The sequence below is a fragment of the Passer montanus genome, unplaced genomic scaffold (assembly GCF_014805655.1).
Source record: "Passer montanus isolate IOZ18808 unplaced genomic scaffold, ASM1480565v1 scaffold106, whole genome shotgun sequence".
NCBI classification, from domain to species: domain Eukaryota; kingdom Metazoa; phylum Chordata; class Aves; order Passeriformes; family Passeridae; genus Passer; species Passer montanus.
The window spans coordinates 165,537-185,068 of record NW_024357170.1 but is presented as its reverse complement, the minus strand read 5'-3'; the positions used below and the strand labels follow the sequence as shown (position 1 = coordinate 185,068).

The window sequence follows — 19,532 nt, the reverse complement described above, 5'->3', positions numbered from 1 at the left end:
AAGTACGGAGCCAAGGCCTTGCTGGACTCCTGTTTTGAAAAACACTTTATATTAACACTTCACATTAATACATTGGAACGGTCAAGCCAGATAAATTTGTGCATTTATTATCAGTACTAGTATTATTCCTCAATAGTTGCTTGACACTTTGAAGTGGTGAGGATGCCTTAACTGGAAGGTGAAAGGGAAGAAAGGAAGAAAGAGGATGAGAAGATTTAATGATGGTGACAGCACCCAAGCCCACAGCATCCTTTTTCCTGTCTACAGAGAGGAAAAAAAAAGCATCACGGGCAAGTCACCAAGTGTTTGCCATAAACTGGAGCTAGCTGCAGTGGGGAAATGTATTTGCAGGACTGGGGCCAAAACATTCTGCACTACGAGAGTGAAGCATACAGGATGAGCTTGAACATTCACATCAATACCACCACCTTAAATGAATGAAGCAGCCCAAACTTCAGAGCTAATAATTCAGCTGTCTCAAGCCTGTATTTAGGGGATTTGGGCTGCAGATCTGTAGCTTCCCTACCCTAGTAGCAACCCTATATACCCATGGCCTGTGTGAGCTCAGCTGTTACACAGCTTGGATACTTAGCTGGGCTACCCTACAAATCAGATAAAGATCACATCTGCCAACAGCTGAGACTGTAAACCTGAGGTTTGGGAATAGCACCCGAGGGTGCTTTTTCTGGCTTTTCTAATTGCTTGTCTGGTTATCTTGGGCAATCACTTCATCACTCACTACTACAGGTTCCTTGACAGCATTATGCCCCACCCTCCATGGAATCACATAATACCCACGGATGAAGGATATCGTTTGAGGTTCACACACTATTGTTTTGGGTTGTGTACAAAGTCAGAAAGTCTTGCTTTTGAGGCCCAAGGCAAAAAACCTCAGCCCTCAAGATTTTTCAGTCATTAAAGCTAGCAGTGGGATTTTTCTGGGAAATGGAAATTCTGAACTGCAGCTGGGGAGGAAAGGTGCAGGTAGTGGAATGCACCTGGCACTGTGGGTGGGCTGGGGAGGTGGCAGAGGACACTCATTTGGACAGTCTGTCAGGAAAAGAGCAGGGTGGTCTCAAGGCCTTGCAGAGGTTTGCTTCTTATTCATGTTAATTCCAAGATACTGGGATCTCAGTGGTTGTGTGGTTGGGTTTTTTCCTTTGTCATTTTTCTGGGTCCTTTGCAATGAGGGCCCTAAACACCACTTACCTGATTACTATTTATTCTCATTTTCATCTTGGACTTCCTATCTTGTTTCTTATGAACCATTCAGTTTTCTTTTTGCAGTTTTCATATTGTCTAGCTGTGAAAGAACACAAACTGCAGAACAGATAAGGACAGAGATTGCAGAAGAAATCCTGTATAACAGGCTGTTAGTATCAGTGTCAGCTGAACTTGGTGGTTATTAAGTTTCTTTTCCAAAGGATGATTAAAACTCCCTCAGGCTCTGATATTTAATATTAGGTTCATTTATCAAATTCTGAAAATGAAAATGGGAACATTTTGATAGACTGGCATGCTGGTGATGTTACCAGCTAGCAGGTTGGTTCCACAGATTCTTCATGGTGATGGGATGGACTTTTTGTGCCAAATGACAGAATCAATCAGGTTGGAAGGGACCATAGTGGACCATCTGGTCCAACATCCCTGCTTAAGCAGGGTTTGCACGGAATTATGTCCAAACAGTTCCGGAATATCTCCACTCCACAACAACCTGGGCAACCTGTTCCAGTGTGTGGTCACCTGCACAGCAAAGCAGGCGTTCCTCGTGTTCAGGCGGAGCTTCCTGTGCATCACTTTCTGCCTCTTGTCCTGTTGCTTGGTACCACCAAGAAGGGCCTGGTTCCATCCTTTTGTCACTCTTGCCACTGAAGAAATCTCTCAGTTGTCTCTTCTCAAGGCTAAACAGGCCTCCAGCTGCCTCTTAAAGAGACGCTTCGGTTCCTTCATCACCGCTGCTGCCTCCGCTGGCCCCGCTCCAGGAGCTCCGTGTCCCTCTTGCCCCGAGGAGCGCAGAACTGGACACAGCCCTCCAGATGTGCCTCACCAGGGCTGAGCAGAGGAGCAGGACCACCAGCCTCGAGCTGCTGGCAGTGCCCTTCCCCCGCCGGCCAGGACTCCGCTGTCCGTGCCTCTGCCCTCGCTGCCTCAGCAGCCTCGGGCCGCGCCGCCGCCATCTCCGCAGCGCCGCGCCTCCTCCCGCCCGGCAGGGGGCGCGCCGCCGCCGAGCGCGCGGGCCGCGCCACTTCCGTGCGGGCGGGCGCATGGCGGGGCCGGCGGCGGCCCGGGAGCTGCTGGACGTGCGGCCCCGGCCAGGTGAGTCCGGCACCGGCGGGGCTCGGCTTGGCCAGGTGGTCCCAGGGAGGGGCTCGTCGGCCGCCGGTGGCCCACTGGTGATTGCATGCCGCGGGAAGGGGTAGCACGGAGCGAATAAGGGGGAAATCCACGTCAAACTATGGGAAGTCGTAACGACGTTTTTATGAGAACAAAGAAAAAAGCTAAAAAGGCAGAACGCTGCGCTTTAATTAACGATACCACTCTGTTGGTGGTCATAACGATAATGAGGATAATTAATGCCGAATTCCCTGGCACCGTTTGCTGCTGCCCGCGGTCGGCGGCAGTGATCGGCACCGCGATTTAAATCAGCGCGACCGGCCCGCCCCAGCCACCGCTGGCCGTGCCCTGCACGGGGGAGTGAGAGCTTCTTCTGTGCGTTGTAACTCTAGCTTAACCAAGCTTTGTCTCACAAACAGCTTTAGCTTAAGCTCAAGGAGTGTGTGAGAGGTGACCTGCAGGCTGAGACCCCTGGCCTGTATAGCCCAGTATTCCTTCCAAGAGCAGCAAAAGGAGATGGCAGTCACGGAGAACTTGTCAGCTTAAGCACTTCAATACCCGTTTGTTTGTTTCTTTGCAGGGCTGGAAGACATTTTGCTGATTAATTCAAAATGTAGCAGCAAGAAGGCCACAACTTTACAGACGGTAAAGGTGCCAAGGAGCAGTGGTGAGTACGGAGGAGCTTGTCCCTGGTGCCGTGTCTGGTAGTAGGCAACATTTGTGACACAGCTTTTGCTTTGGTGCTTTCCTTGAAAACGGAGAAGCTTTTGTGTTCAGTTTCTAGAGGTGGTAGGTCCTGCTCCCACTGGTGAGTCACATAAGTGGTGCTGCTGCAAAATCAGATTTTGCAATGCTAGGCGTTACAGCTCTTAAGTGTTAGGGACAGATTGTTCTTTCCCAGTATAGAGTTGTTGCTTGGGCTTCTTATCTCTTTTTAGAAGTAATTTCTTAGTACAATATATTTGTACTAAGTATAAAAGTATTTACTTTAAAAAGGACTCCTGTTATTTTATGTTTTGTGATTGAGCTGAAATTCAGAAAGATTGTTACATCGAATTCCTTGTTGGATAATAGTCTCTACAAAGATGGCAGTGTTTCAAAGATTGATTATACCTGTTAGATTTTTGTGGAGCTCGCCTGAAACAGTGAGCTCTTCTTAAATAAAGAAAACTAGTGTTTGGCTCATCTGCATGTGTGGAGCAGTTTATTTGAAGAAATTCTGGAGGTGAAAATATTGTCTTCCTTCATGGAAGGGTTATGAGTGTGATTCTCCTAATTCCATTGATTACATTAAAATTCTTGTGAAGTCCCACTGAGCTGTAGAGGATAAGTGCTTTATACTTCAGTCTGGAGCTTCTGTCTCTCTTCCACCATCTTAATTCAGAGTTTCTTTTGTTAATTATGTTGATCTTTCATTAGTCCATCATGGCATCTGCTACAGCTAATTTTTCCATCTTCTTTGAAACCTTCAGTCTATACTGAATTATTGTAGACAGCTGGAAATTACAGTTGAAATGGAATCTGTTATAAAGGCTCATATCTGAGGTATAAATGTGAGCACTAACGAGCATCTCTTTGACTCTATATATATGTGTGTGTGTGTGTGTGATAATTGTTTCTTTTCAGTTTTGGACCGAGTACAGAGCTTTTTACCACAGATGGCCCAGGCAAATGACGAGCTCAAAAGAAAAATGGTAACAGCACCTGCTCATCAGTTTGATATTGAACATCTAGACAGTGAAACAGAAAAAGTTATAGAAATGGTAAATACATTTTTTTTATTTTAGCATCTGTCTAGATGGGATTAAAATAACTCTCTGATCTTAGAATGAGTAATATGATAAAGTGAAGTCTTTACCATCATACTTGCAGAATTTAATCACAGAGCATAAAGCAGTTCAAGAACGGAATAAGACATGCTTTTGAATCTACAACTCTGAATCAATAGTCACAAATTGTATTTTAAATGTCATCTAGGTGATTATGTTTAAAAACTGGACAATATAAGGCCCAGTAAGGCATAACAGAAGGCTTTAGTGTAAGAGTAATAACTGGCTTTCAGCTCTGCTCTGTTGCTGTTTTTAGGAATTACTAGATCTTGGGTTTAGAAAAGTTGTTAGTGTTGTTGTGATCCTTTGTTGCTGGTATTTGTCTGTTTATTTACAGTCACATAAATATTTTATTTCTGGTTTTAACTGAAGTGCTGCAGCCACACAATTGTATAAGAAAACTATATTTTGAAGCTGATATATATGCATGACCCAGCCAAATGCCTTTTGGCTAAGCAGACCTCAAAAATTATAGCTCTGTATATGGATATATGAGATCTCTTCAGTAAATCTTCTGTTGGTTTAAACTGCTTGTTATTTTAGCGTACTTGTAGTGCCCTGAATACTACTACATTATAAGATATAAACTATATTAATATATATATCTACACATGATAATATTTTTGTCATGACCCCTTATACACTAAATTACATAATTTGAATTTTTTACTGAAAAGTAGTTTTGATGCCTGCTGCTTGTCAGTTTAAATACCTGATTTAGACAATCTGAGTTCAGCTATTGACTCAGTTCTTTCTTTGACAGTGGTATAAATATGGCCTTAGATTTCCTATAGGCCCATAATATTTATGAATCTCTTAATGATATTTGTAAAATCCCTGGAAAACTCAAAAGTCTTTTTTATTGTGGGTGTGATTTTCTTATGGTAGCAGGCTGTTTAATGTGTTCACCTTGTTTTACTCAAGTGATAAAAGTGCTGTAGTGTGTGTGTATAACATATATATATATATGTATGTAGTATGTGTTAACCAAGGTCTGTTTTTTTTTTCAGAATGTGGCTGTAGTTGAACTGAGTGATTCTGATACAGATGAAGAGTTGCTGACTTCAGAAGATGACTCAGAATCTGATGAAGATGACTCTGTAACTGATGAAGTGACAGTGGACAATATTAAGTTTCCTCAACAAAAGGGAGAAAAGGGCAAAATAGAAATTTTGGACAGCAAAGCAAATGAGTAAATCCATTTTATTTTACTTTAAAAAACCCAAACCAACCAAATCATATTTTCTCACTTTGAAGAGTTGTCTCTTAAAACCACTTTGTTTCCCAGTATAGCATCTCTCAGGATCCTGTGAAATGCTATAGCTTACATGGTGGAGAATTCAGGATCCACTCATGGCTGGGGAAGGCTGGGTTTCTGAAGAATTAAGTGTGATTTTATTCATCAAGTAACAGGGAAATGCATTTCATAGTAGATTACACTAAGAAAACAGCTAAAGGGGTACTTGAAAGTTGAAAATTCTTGTTCTGTTGCTTTGTTGAAGAAAGACTTTTTTTTTAGAGGAAGATGAGGGCAAGAAAGAGTTAACCAGGAAAGAAGCTTTGTTTTCATATTCCATGTCCTGTGAAGTGTTATGTACACTCTCTTCACTATTAAACATGATCTTTAAGTACCCCAGAGGTAAGTCTGCAATGCATTAATGGCAGTGACTGCTCAAGAGCTGAGCCAGCCTGGGTAAGGACAGCCATGAGTTCAGCAAAGGGTCACTTAGTACTTACCCTGTGTGCTGCACTGGGCTCCACACCAGCACAGCGAGCTTACAGGCTCCTGGGAAGCCTTTGTGGCTATGGTGCAAACACCCTCCATACTCAAAGGATCAAGGCTGCCTCTGGGGTGTTATGGTGGCTTTAAGCTACACTTTTCATCCCCCAATTTCCCTGCCACATTTCCAATCTCCATTTTGTTAACTGTCACTGACAGAAGGCGGAAAAGGTGACTTTTCAGCTGGCCTGTACTTAAGTTGGCTTGACACAATTGTGACACCAGAATCAGTGAAAGTGTGTCCCATTTATACTTAACCTCAGAGTGATCAAATACAATGGTTTGGGCTATTACATTCACTTCATAGATCAGTCTGCATTTCAGAAGTATCTGTCATGCTCCTGGATGTCATTGTTTCTTAAGGGAACTTTGTATATTCTACACCATTAAAGTAAAATTTTCAATACTGTATTTGCTCAAATATTACACTTAATGTCATTATTTGGAACCTGCAGTTACTTATAGAATTTATTTTGAATCCTGTACCTGAAGTTCTAGTTTTAATACCTGTTTCTGTAGTATTTGTAGTAAGAAATAACAGGGATTCTAGTCTTTCTTTTACAATGTGGCTTAAATATAAGATGGAGACATGATTTACTGATTAAATCATGGAATATTTTAGTGAAGAGGAAGGATGGGGATCAAAGAAGCAGACTGCTACCTTTAATAGCAGCCACAAATAAATGAAGCTTTGGGTGTTTTTGCATTGTAAGAGCAAGGAGTCTTAACAGGCTTAGTTAAATAAGGTCTCAATCTATAGAAAATTTCTTCCAAACTGAAAAAAGTTTGAAAGCTAACATCTGACCTTGGTCATTTAACAAGGGATTTTCCCAGAGATTAAAAAGAACCCAAAAGTGTGAAATACAAAGTAATAATCATATAGTATGAAACAGTGATTACAGTCCATCTGCAGAGACACAAAATGTGATTTTAATCCATTAATGTAACCACCTTTCAAACTGCAGGCAGATTACACATTCCATATCAACAAAAAGGTAGAAAATATTTTCAGTAACTTCAGCTTGATATGCATAGTTTAACACCAATATTGAACTCTGTATGTACTATACAAAGATCATAGTAAGTGCACTTCCTTGCATTGATTTACTTCTTATGGCACAAAGGTTTTCTGTACTGCTGAAAAGTCACCAGAGCAGAGTGTTTAATTGCTACCGTAAAGCCTGAACTGGTCTATAGCAAAAACGGCATAATCAGTATGTTCTAGTTCAACTTTGAAAGCCTAATGACTAAAGATTTTAAATGATCATGTAAACATTATGTCACAGAAACAGGAAGTAGGTGTCTGAGAACTTTCTTCAGTTCTGTTTAAAAAAAAGAAACTGAACCATATTCTTGGGGTGGGGAGAAGATGGAAGGAAATTGTGCTGCCAACTGTTGCTGCTACATAATTTAAATAACTTCAGGGTGATTTCCAAAAGCCATTGTCTGTCAGACTAAAATCTGGACCTAATTTACAGAAACTTATCCATGGAATGAGTATTTTACTTTGTTCTTTTGGTTGTAGCACTGCAGACATATCCTAGGTGTGGTATCGAGCGCTTGGTGTGGTAATCAGGATCCAAACTCTGCTGAAAGTCTGCTTCCCAAGTGAAGCTGTTACTTTAATATTCCACAGTGATGGCTTTGGTTCTGAGATATTCATGAAGAGCTTCTTCACCTGTACAAGCACAATATTCATCTGTTAGAACAGCAGCTAAATGAATTTTGTCAGACTGTAACTATTACTAAGAAAAAATTTGAAGCACTGCAGCCAATATTTGAGTTCTTCAGGAACAATGAAAACTAATTACCTTCCCACTGTGATTTACAGACCTGGTTTGTCAAGGGGCCAGACCCAACAGATGTGGCAGAAAAAGGAACTGGATTTAACAAGCAGCTCCCCAAGCAGCAGTAGTCTTTAGATGGCCACTGGGGGCTCATAGGTGTATTTATGAACTTTGCTTCCCCTCTATTAAAGGTCAGAGGTAGAGAAGCTGTGTGAAAATCATTAATCTTTTTTTCCCTGACATTGTGACTCATTTTGGTTTCAGGAAGTGTCTTTGGAGATTCCAAAAGCAAAAATTAAATTAAATTTGATTTTCCTTTTTTCTCTGCCGTGAAGCTTGAGCTGTCCAGACTTGCAAGGTTTCTTTGACAAAATAAACTTCACGTTTCTAAAAAGTTGTTTTGAAAAGAATATTTTTAATGCATCTTTTTCTGTGTCTGTTGGCAAATTCTGGTGACATTTTAAGGTATAAAAAAGTTTCCCATGCTTTTACTTAGAGGAGAAACCTAAATTAGCATTCTATCTGAGGGAAAGAATATTTTGGCCAATACCATTGTTACTTGACAGCCTTTTGTACCCTGTACAGAGCTCTGGAAAAGCTGTAGTTTATTTGTCTGCTCTCAGAGTAGTTGGAGAGGAATATTCTGTGATATTTAGCAAATATACAGGAAATGCTGAATGGGAGGTATTGAAGTAGCAATACTTAGGGAGGGAGAGGAATTGGGTTAAGGATTGTAATTCTTTGATTGATTAGGACTCTGAGACAATAAATGAGGGAAGGAAACAACTTACCTAAATCTTTCCCAAAGCCAGACAGCTTAAATCCTCCAAATGGCGCTGCCACATCAGTTTTGTTGTAAGTGTTAATAAAAACTGTCCCAGCTTCTAGCTTTTCACTGATGTAGAGAGCTTTGTTTATGTCTTTTGTGAAAACTCCTGAAGCTAAGCCATATTCTGTGGCATTTGCCCGTCGCAATACTCCATCAACATCCCTGAGGGGAAAGAAATTACTTAATTGCAACTAGGTAAAATAAACAAGTGTTAGCAACCTTCTACCTTCGGTGTCATTGAAGCAACTTTTCACATGGCCTTCCTTCTCCAGTGAGCTTTTATAAAGATGACTTATTAAGGACAAATCGGTGTGTCAATCTGAGAGATCCATGGCAATTCACATCCTTGCTTCAAGCTTGTGAAGCTCATAACTTCACTTTTCAAAGGTTAAGATCTACACTGAGAAATGCCACAGGAAATGGTGCTACAGTACAACTTGGAAATTAGAGCAATACAAAAATGCCTGTAAAGCAGATGATGAATCCATTTGCTAAAATTTTGTCCAGCTTTACAAGTTAATGCAGAATAAAAGCTGGAATTTAAACTGCTATCAAGACACAACTTTTCAGACTATTTCCAGAGTGCTATTTTCTATCTGCATCTCATCTCCATACAGCTTCAAAAATTGATAGTAGTTTAAAACTTTAAAAAATTCAATGCAGTCCCTTAAGACTACAGAATTTATGAATGTGAAGGGTTATCTACATAGCTGGTTCTTTATTACCAAACTGCAGAAGATGAAACCTGATGGAAATATTTATGCGAAGTTTCTATGTAGAGTTTTAATCTCATCTGTATGTTAAATAATTCTTATGAGCCAGAATGAGAGATATTATAAATGACAGTTTACAAAATATACAGAGGAGTTTTCATTTGCAACAGTAATATGCCAGTGTTACACAACACTGCAGTCCTCTGTAACAAGAAAAATAAGTAATTCCCCTGGGAAAAATACACATTTTGTAATTTGATCAAGCTGTTGCAATTACCACACAAACTTCACTAAAACATTTCACTAAGTACTAGGTATTCAGGTTGGTCTAACAAGATTTAACAAAATACTGTGTATGCTGTCACTTCCTGACTTTGGGTGAAAATGGTACAGTAACCGGACGAGAACATACCCATTTTTAAATTTAGAGATGACCATCACAGGACCAAAGGATTCTTCCTGGGCGATATACATGTGGTCTTCAACATCTGTGAATACAGTGGGTTCCATGAAGAAACCTGAAGAGAGGATAGAGCAGCATTCAAGCATGGTAAAAGTGCTTAAGGGTTTGCTGTTGTGCAAGCCATTTCTGTCCCACGCTTTGAGGTCGCAATAACTTGCAACTTGAAACAGAAAACATATGAATGAAGTATGACTGGAAATGCATGCACGTCAAGAGAAATGGCAGACAAAAGGGTAAAAGAACAGCCTGTACATCGGTGACAACGTGTGCCATTTCCTGCCAGGCTGGGAGGTCTGCATGCCACAGCCCAGGTGACTCCTTGGGGGAAGACCCTTATACTCTGAAGACAAGGTTACAGCAAGTCACAGAGGCCACTGTTTTTCTTGCTGCCCAGCAAGAAGATAGATTTTAAGGTCTAAATAAAGATCTCATGCTTAATTTGCACAGCTTCTCATAATATGAGATTTGAAAGCTCTGTGGTATCATGGGCTTACCTGGTACTGTTCCCATGATACTGCAACTCCACAAAATAGCCCAGACAATGGTGACAGCTTTTGCATAAAGTGTAAAAGTTCTAAATATCTCTGGAAAGCATTTTACCTGGTCTATGTACTTGTTTTCCTCCATACACTAGAGTGGCTCCTTCTTTTACTCCAGTTTCACAGTATTGCAGCAGCTTTTCCAAATGTGCCTTGTGATTTTGCGGACCATGATCTGTAGATCTGTCAAGTGGATCACCAATTTTCATCTTTTTTATTTCTTCAACCTATGGGTTACCCAATTAAATGAAGTTACATAACACAGCAATAGTGTTAAAGTGACCAGAAATTTGGAATGCTGCATTTTTTCGTGCTATGAAGATTGAATCTAAGAAAATACTCGATTCTTAGATATAATGCTTCTCCCTTTTTTAAAATAAGGCTTTGTCTTTTGTTTCATAATCTCTAATTACTTCTGAAAGTTTTTGATGCTTTGTTCATGTGCGTATTCTCTTCTGCTATTAAGATAGGCATGTAAAATGTTAACTTTTACCTGTGGTATATGACTTAAGACAGTGATTTCCTGTTCTTAAGCAAAATAAATGAATTCTCCAGTGGCACAGCATGGCGACTATTGCATCTTTAATAGCGATCTTTGTATTAGTCTAGCTGTGCTTCCAATATTCCTTTTTTTGACTTTACAGAAGCCTTCTTCAATCACATTGACCTGAGTTCAGTAATTATTTGTAGTCTTATTTTCCTAGTTAAATACGAACTATCACTGAAGGTACAATATCTATTTAACTGCCATTTATTGGCATTACTGATACAAATATCTCCCTTTAATGCTTCTTTTTAACCATGTAAGAGGTTCCTGAGAAGCAGCACTGTCTATTACAAGCAATAATGAGAAATTAGACAACTGAAAATAAGAAACACAAATGTCTATAAAACTAGTGGATCCTTCTGCCACAGTAAAACATATGCTTAAACTTTAGTTGTTGAATATCTTACCACTTTTCTAACAAACTCATCATGAATTGATTCTTCCACAAACAGCCTGCCAGCTGCAATGCAGTTTTCTCCTTTGTTGAAATACACTGCTCCCATACCCTAATCAGGAAAAAACAATAAATATTTATATGCATTTTGTTCAGTCTCCATTCTGTTCCCTTAGGTTGCATGCAGTGTTTGTGACCCCAGAAGTTTAATGCTTTATGTTAAAGGATATCACCACTGCAACATCTTATTTATGGACTTTGAACACAATATAGGTGGTAGGGAAGGTGAATTATGATTGATAATTGATGAATGATTGATTGATTGATTGATTAACTAAAAACTATATGGCAATAGGGGACTCAATTATTTGTTTTGTTGTAATTTTTAATGTATATTTCTTGTAGTACTGCCTTTTTGGGGCAGCATGAATAGTTAAATTGTGCTGGCATAAAGAAATATCTGAGTGTATTCTAACAGATCTCAAGGTTTTTCATGCAAAGAATCCCTGGGGGGTTTTTTGTTGGTTTTTTGTTTGTTTGTTTGTTTGTTTGTCTGTTTGTTTGTTTTTGGGGGTTTGTTTTGGTTTGGTTTGGGTTTTTTTTGCAAATCAGGAATAATATTGCAGTGCTGTGAGGATGTACCACAAAGGCTTTGAATAAATTTTACTTCAAAGTAGCATTACCATTTTTACAGCTCTGTCAAGTTCACAGTCACTGAATATGATCAATGGTGATTTCCCACCAAGTTCCAGAGAAACTTTCTTCAGGTTAGCAGCTGCACTGTAAAAAATAAAAATAGTCACATAAACCCAAAATAGTCATACAAACCTCTGCTGTCCAGTAGTGACTTAATCAATTCTACACAGTGGTAAACAACTATATATATTTATGCTTTTTCATTACTGCTACATGCACAATATATCTAGTAAGATACTTCAGAACCAGACTAAGCAGGGTTTATTTATGATTCTTTTGCTGAGAGTACCTCTTCATGATCTGTTTACCAGTTGGAGTTGAACCAGTGAATCCAACTTTGCGAACATCTGGATGTTCAGAGAGGTGCTGTCCCACTAGGCCACCTATCAGAGCAGGAAAGCAGTGTAACTGGATGGTACATGGACATTTTTTACTATTCCAGCAGCAGCACTGTAACACAGAAGGAGCTTACACCACAAATCAAATACAGTATCACATCCCTATTTACATTTGCAGCTTTATTCCTATGACTACAAATAAGCTTCACAATTAAGTGAACATGTTTTCTGTAATACATTCTTCTCCAGAGTGTTTGTGTCAATTGTGTGAACTTGTAAAGGGTGTAGGCTGACATCTCCTACCACTAACTAAAGCAGATTTTTCCAGTTCTCGTCTAGAAACATGTGAAATCACTGCATGAAAAGATGCAAGCCTAGTACCTGTGAACAGACCTTCAAAAAGGTGAAGAACTTCACCAGTTTTAGCATGAAAATGATGAGTTTTAGCAGAAAAATGATGAGTTCAAGTTTTACCTGAACCAGGCAGAATATTTATAACGCCCTTAGGAAATCCAGCTTTAGCTGAGAGTTCTGCAAACTTCAAGGAAGTCAGAGGTGTGACCTAAGTAGAAACATTTAGGTTAGGTCTCCTGTTTTAATCAAATGCCTTATGATACCTTTTACATTCAATACATCTTAGTTTTGATACAATATTCACCTTCTTACAGTATTCGCAAATTAGAAGTGATGGCTTCTTGCGGAAAATAATTAATTATTGAAAATGAGATTAGCACCAGAGCAGAATTGGAGTCAATCAATACTATGTGTTGCCATGGCAGTTTGTATTATTACAAATGCACTTTCAAATATATGACACAGTCAACATATGACAGATCAACCTGTGGTGAAATCTGCTATATTGCCTAAATCATTCTGCCTGAACAGGGGCATCTGGGCCATCTGTACATTTCTTTTTGCTCTTACCTGAGCTGGTTTGAGTACAAGGGTATTGCCTGCAGCCAAGCACGCTGCGCTCTTCCATGCAAGCATCATCAGTGGGTAATTCCAGGGGATAATAATTGCACAGACACTTCAGGCATGGAAAAACAGGGAAAGATTACACATTTGATGGCAGCTTTTCAATGGCTTTTCTGCATGTCAAATCTGTCACTAAGAAGAAAAAATGATACTCACCCGATTGGCTCTTTCTTGGTGAATGTTAGATTATGGTTTGGCCGGGCCTGGTTAATTGGAATTGTAGCACCCTAAAAGACAGAGGAGGGACAAATCTTCATACTGATTTATAATTTTTATTACAAATATATCTGCCATGTAAGTATGTTTCGGAAAGCTACAAAATAGGCTTCAAGACCACAAGCATTTTTGCATCAGGGGAAGGGGCACAGATGCTTCTACTGCATGATTTCCTACTGTGGATATTGTAATCAAGTCCTGATTATCAGCTGGGTGAAATAACAGCACAGATTAAAAAAAAAAGCATGAGAGAACATAAAGCAAGGGTGTGATGAACAAAAAAAAAAAAAAAGCTGGATGACATTTTTGGTTGGTCTTAAAGATGCTGGAAGAAATGCTCTTGAACATATGCCACACGTTCCACCATCAAGCAAACTCACCAGCCTTGGTCTGACTGCAGCAAAGTGCAAGTCTCTGCCCTTATCTGCATAATGAGCACAGTGACATTCTGCCCCATGAATAACCAAGAGATGACCAAGTAAATATATCCACTGTGACACCTCAGCTGATTTCTTCACTATTTAGAGCCACATTCATAGAATCCATATTCTCCAGCTGGAGGTGGACTTTCCTTTTGTACTGACAGGGAGACCCATTCTAGGTAAAATTCTAATTTTGCTTTAGTTTTTGATTCCTCAGTAACTTTTTCCTTTTACTACTTTTTGGCACTGTTTCAGAAGAATAATAGCAAAAAAGAAGTGTAGAGAAGCACTGCCATTGATAATATCCTTTACATATTCACTTGCCTGAATTTTGTCACACCATCCAGCAAAGTATCTGAATGTTTGCACAGACATTCCAATATGAGTCTTCAGAGCTAAAGTGTAGACAGCTCCTGAGTCAACAGACTCTATTGTCGCTAACTCCTCTTGATGTTCTTCCATCAGGTCTGCAAGTCTTTAATAAAAATGTTAAAAATCCACATTAAAGGAAATTACATCTAAAATTATATTAGGTGTGGAAAAGAAGCATAATCAAAATAGCACTCCCACTAAATTTGGAGGTGGAGGCGCTGCTCCTTAATATCACCAAAGGATTGAACAATTGCCCATTACTCTGCAAATGTCTTCACATTGGCTGTAGTAGAGACTGAATGAAGCCATGAACTGTGCAAACTCACTTAAGTGTAAGTAGGACTGTAGTAAGTATTACAAAATTGATAGTAACTATCAGTATCTCAAAAATACATCTGCACAGATTGATACCTGTACTTATGAGGCACTAGTATTAGTTTAGTGGTCCCCTGTTCAGGTCTGTTTGCATCAATGAATTTTCACATTCAATCCTTCACATTGTCTCACATGCATTGATGTTTTTCTTCAGCTTCCCTTTCTGATTTGGTACTCAGATATATAATCAATGCTTCCATGTGATTTTAAGAGCTTAAGAAAAGTGCATTTTTCATCCTGTAAAGAGTATTCAAAACTGGGTATGGAACTTGTGAAATTTTTCCATTATGTAAATTCTAGCCATTTAAAGCATTTGCATAGATGTGGGAAAATGCTCTTTAATACCTGTTTTAAGTGTATCTTGGAGACCCAGCTACAGGTCAGGGCATTGGCAATGTTGTGTAAGAGAATGGATTTGGGCATGTCAGGGACAAAGGAGAAGGCTCTATTTAAAGTGTGCTTAATATTTTCTATTAATGACTCCTTAAGACAAAGCAGCAGAGCTAGGAGCTTTAATGGCACATATATTCTCTTTGGTTCAGCACCCAAAATCCCCATTTTGAACAGAGGCCAGAGAAGAAAGGGCCTTATTTCAATTAAGGTGGTCCAGAGAGAGCTTTTATCCACAGGGAATGGTTTGCAACACAAACACTCTGGTGTTTTATCCTAGAGAACAAGTTCCCTAAGCAAAGCTTTTAATCCAGGGATAACCAGCCCAGTGTAGGGGAACTGTATTTTCCATATACCTAATACAGCTATTCTTGCAAATCTTCCAAGTCCAAAACAGAGCAGGAGTTTTCACACCTTAAATTTTTTTCTTTAGGTCAGAGTTAAGTTGGTCTCTCAAGCACTCTACATTCCTGATACAAACTAAACACAAGTTTATGCATGCCTTGAATATGTGCACGCTTGTGAAAAACATAAGTGACCAGATGTATTTAATGTTCAGTTCTGACTTGCTCATTTTCTCTTGTGATGACTACTAACTGTGTAAGAGTCCTGCAGGCCTTTTTTCATGGCCTGGTCACATACTTTAAAAGATAAGAAGAATTTTTTGCTTTGCTTTCATTCTTTTTTGCTAAGATTCCTGCCATGTCTTGTAAAATATGTGGCATTTTTTTCAGGAGAAGCAACCTGAAAAAGTAGCTTCTTGACTCATGTCTGCTCATTCATTTGCATGTTTAGACCTGAAAAAGCAATGAAAGCTTTTCATATAGCCCACAAAAGACGATTTCTTTATAGGGACGCTCTGATGCTTCTAGTCACCTGAAGTTTGCAAGACAGTGTTCTCCCTGTGCTTGGGAGAAACATCTTACTGCATATGGAGAATCTATAATACTCTGGGTTTTATTAGCTGCCTCCTGTGTCATGCTCACACTATCTAGTCAGCATTGCCATCTTTCTAAGATCACCTCTACCCCTTCAAGAATCAAAGCTCACCATTAAAATAGCATTAATTCAACAAAACCTCTGCTTATCTTCTGAGCCAGGCATTAACGAGACATGGTGAAACAGATACAAAAGAGAAACAAAAGTGTCTCAGGTAAACGTTGGAAGCTGAGAAAATTCCTGTACAGGACAATTCTTCCTCTACAGACCACAACACTCAAAGCTCACCATTAAAATAGCATTAATTCAACAAAACCTCTGCTTATCTTCTGAACCAATAGCAACACAGCCAAAAATAAGAACCAGGCATTAACTAGACACAGTGAGACAGATACAAGAAAGAGATAAACGTGTCTCAGGTAAATGTTGGAAGCTTAGAAAATTCCTGCACAGGACAATTCTTCCTCTACAGACACATGTCCTACAGTGGGTCTTTAGCCAGATGCTGGCATATGATCCTGGCAAAATCTAGCATCAATTACAGTTTATTTCAAAATGAGTGGCAATGTAGATGCATATTTACTGTAAGGAATGCACATGCAGGCAGGCTTAGCAAGGTCAAATCTCTGCCTACCTCACTCAGGTAGACGGTTTTTAAAGCTTAGCCTCACTTATATGGAAGGATGAGGGTTTACAAGGGAATTCTCCATCTTTGCAATGAAACTCATATAGATTAAATGAAGATATCAAGTATTTAAAATATATTTTGCTCAAATTCTTTGCTTCCATTCATAAATAATAATGAAAGGTTGGCAGCACTGAGGGTCCACAAGATTCTTTTCTGACACAAGAAAGGTTGGCAGGCTAAGAGCTGAGGCTGGTACACTGAAATCAATCAGGGGGTGAAAAGATGGCTAGTCTGGATCCTCTGACAGTGGGATTATGAATATCCATCACCTTCAGAAAATGTATACAACAATTCTTCAGAGAAACAAAACAAGATCTGAGGAAATGAAACAAATGCAAGCTGTTTTGTACATACCTGTACATGAGTCGCCCTCTTTCCCTTGCATTCATCCTCCCCCATTCACCATTTTCAAAAGCCTCCTTTGCTGCTGCCACTGCCTTGTCAACATCAGCCAGTGAAGCAGAAGATACACTGGCTATTACCTGTGCAAAGGTAGCATTGTGTTAGCTCAAAAAGAAACAGTGGGACACAGAGTGCTACTCCTTCCTCCCAAACTTCTAGACTGGGTACAAGCAAATACTTAATGTCCTCATCTGTGGCAGCTGTCCTGGGTGAGCCAGGCTGCAAAAAGTTTAGACACAATTGAGGTGACAGAATTTGGAGGACACTGCAGGGAGACAGATTCCTTAATCTTTCTTTTTCTCCAAAGTAACATGCACTGTCCCACAGGATCTCACCCTCTTTTTCCATATATAAAACCAATGTGGTAGTACAAAAGCTGGAAGTCTTTATGTGTGGTATCACAATCTAATATCTCAACATGCTAAAACAACTCCCATGTGTTCCATTTCTAAGGAATGGAGCTTCTGTCATCATAAACCACCAGAACACACAGTATTTTATGATGATCGTGTTCTAAATACACACATTGTAAATCCTAACACAGAATGGTTTTGACTTCTATTCTATAATGAGTTTCAGGAAAAGTATCAGAGTCTGACTTCTGATGATAATAAAATTTTTGTCATTGATTTTAGGAGACTTCATGTACTCCAGAATTAAACGGCAACTACATGGACATAAGAATCACCTCTCTTATTTACAATTCACAGTTATGATTTGCTCAACCAATATGGGGTAGTTCAGGACTAAAGTGCAACAGTATGTATTTTCCTGTTGAAAAGTTATTTTTCTTACTGGGAATTTAAAGGGACTCCAGCAATTTCTGCTTTGCAAGCAGAAAGAAATTGCAAACAAGAATGAAATTAAGGTAAAATGTTCAGCTGGGTGTGAAAAGTGATGTAATAATTGAAGTAGAAGTAGGTTATTTTTGCTTTGCAGCTTGACTCAAATGGAAAAAATTGTAAAATACGCAAAATGTGAAGTAAATTGAAACTTGAAATTATTTCTAGAAGTTGTTTAATTTAGTATATTTTAAAATTAACATTTTAAAATTAGCAAGATCCAGGTGATGTTTCAGATTTTTTAACAAGCAAAACCAATGAAATAAACTGGTATCAGTCATATTTAGAAATTACTTACTGATCCATCTGCTGGATTTATAGTGTCATATGTTTTTCCATCATCAGCATCTACAAATTTCCCATTTATGAAACATTGGTATGGCATATTCACAGTCATGTTGTTCATATTTTTTGAAACCTGGGTGAAATAAAAACAAAATTATTTTAGAATTATAATAACTAATATTTTGATGTAGCTTAACAAGATTTTGATATCTGCAGCCAATATCCAGACACATTTTAGCCTACATATATGGCTGTTAAAAGTAAAGTGTAATGGAAACCAGATACAAATATATAGAATTTTGTATAACCAAGTAGTTTCTTGCTTTCCTACTGCATCAAGCAGTCTAATAAAATGCATTGTCTGGCCTCCCCTAAAACCCAGGAAAGACTAAGCAACAATGCAAAATTAAAGGCCTTACATAATCAATGACTAACTCTTCTTCTTTGTCTTCTCCTCTGAGTTTTCTGACAGCCATCTGAATAAAGTCTGCAAACTTAGTGGCCATATACACATCTTCATTCTGTAGCTGCAGTCCACGATGTTTCTGTTTGATCTCTTCTAGCATTCTAAAGATTTTGAAGAAGGAGTAAGTTTAATTAAAAATGAAATAATTCTCCAGATAACTGAATCATTAGAAGGGCAAAAGGGACCAAAACTGGGCCTCACTTTGTGTGCATGTGAATATGCGTGTGTGTTTCTCTGATAAGGGCACAGAAGTGATGCAGTTTCCTGAAATCTGTTGGTTTAATTGTGGATGCTATGAAAATGCAAATGTCACTTCCAGAATACTCTCAGGAAAACTTTTGAAAATCAGTTACTAGAAGATATTGATATGCCACTGGAAAACAGTATTTGGGACTACTCCAACCAAAATACGGAGGACATTGAGCTTGGCAGGCAAACAGCACAATAATCAGTTTGTTTTAAAATGCTGGTTTTATATGATGATCTGTGCTGCAAAAAGAAGGCAAACGAGGTGACCCAAGCCATGGCAAACTCAGTGCATCTTTAAGCATGGGCTCAATTCTTTCTGTGAAAGGCTTCTCTTTCCCTCTGGGGAGGTCTTTGCTCAGGTTCCCAGTCAGTCCCCTGGTCTGGAGATACCTGTGGCTGCACACAGACAGGTTTGAGCATCACCACGCTCCCGTGGGCACGACATTCCTGAAGTTAAGGGGAATTCTCCTTCAGTAGAAAGAGCGGGATTGCAGCAACTTCGGGAGAAGAATTGTACATGTTTCCAAGGTAAGAAAGAGAATATTAAGAGTATTGGAAAACATGCAGGGGTTATTTTTTTAACACCACTGATTTAAACGCACCATGACAACTTTTTTTTAATTAACTTTGGCTTTACAATTTTCTTATTTTGAGTATTC

General features: G+C 39.1%; 2 protein-coding genes across 3 annotated transcripts in view; one reads left to right on the top strand and one right to left on the bottom strand.

Moving 5' to 3' along the window:
* Positions 1 to 2,241: 2,241 nt before the first annotated feature.
* On the top strand, positions 2,242 to 8,124 carry NOPCHAP1 (NOP protein chaperone 1). Its single transcript, XM_039720564.1, has 4 exons — positions 2,242 to 2,316; positions 2,915 to 3,001; positions 3,961 to 4,097; positions 5,174 to 8,124. The coding sequence occupies exons 1-4, from the start codon at positions 2,265 to 2,267 to the stop codon at positions 5,357 to 5,359; spliced, it is 462 nt and encodes a 153-aa protein (XP_039576498.1). The 5' UTR covers positions 2,242 to 2,264; the 3' UTR covers positions 5,360 to 8,124.
* ALDH1L2 (aldehyde dehydrogenase 1 family member L2) overlaps positions 5,574 to 19,532 on the bottom strand; it is a 30,850-nt gene continuing 16,891 nt past the window's right edge. For both annotated transcript variants that reach the window (XM_039720541.1, XM_039720550.1), the window contains exons 10-23: positions 18,578 to 18,725; positions 18,172 to 18,291; positions 16,984 to 17,111; positions 14,190 to 14,340; positions 13,384 to 13,454; positions 13,174 to 13,279; positions 12,724 to 12,811; positions 12,201 to 12,294; positions 11,899 to 11,995; positions 11,229 to 11,327; positions 10,336 to 10,501; positions 9,685 to 9,790; positions 8,522 to 8,721; positions 5,574 to 7,621 (exon numbers count right to left, since the gene is read on the bottom strand). In XM_039720541.1, coding sequence (XP_039576475.1) covers positions 7,566 to 7,621; positions 8,522 to 8,721; positions 9,685 to 9,790; positions 10,336 to 10,501; positions 11,229 to 11,327; positions 11,899 to 11,995; positions 12,201 to 12,294; positions 12,724 to 12,811; positions 13,174 to 13,279; positions 13,384 to 13,454; positions 14,190 to 14,340; positions 16,984 to 17,111; positions 18,172 to 18,291; positions 18,578 to 18,725 — 1,630 coding nt within the window. In that variant the 3' untranslated portion in view covers positions 5,574 to 7,565. The remainder of the gene's footprint in view (positions 7,622 to 8,521; positions 8,722 to 9,684; positions 9,791 to 10,335; positions 10,502 to 11,228; positions 11,328 to 11,898; positions 11,996 to 12,200; positions 12,295 to 12,723; positions 12,812 to 13,173; positions 13,280 to 13,383; positions 13,455 to 14,189; positions 14,341 to 16,983; positions 17,112 to 18,171; positions 18,292 to 18,577; positions 18,726 to 19,532) is intronic.

What these genes read in the sequence shown, in the direction of transcription:
- NOPCHAP1 (XM_039720564.1), top strand. Translation starts at nt 2,265, where the DNA reads ATGGCGGGGCCGGCGGCGGCCCGGGAGCTGCTGGACGTGCGGCCCCGG. An exon ending in GGACGTGCGGCCCCGGCCAG is followed by an intron (nt 2,317 to 2,914) that starts GTGAGTCCGGCA and finishes GTTTCTTTGCAG; the next exon opens with GGCTGGAAGACATTTTGCTG. An exon ending in AAAGGTGCCAAGGAGCAGTG is followed by an intron (nt 3,002 to 3,960) that starts GTGAGTACGGAG and finishes GTTTCTTTTCAG; the next exon opens with TTTTGGACCGAGTACAGAGC.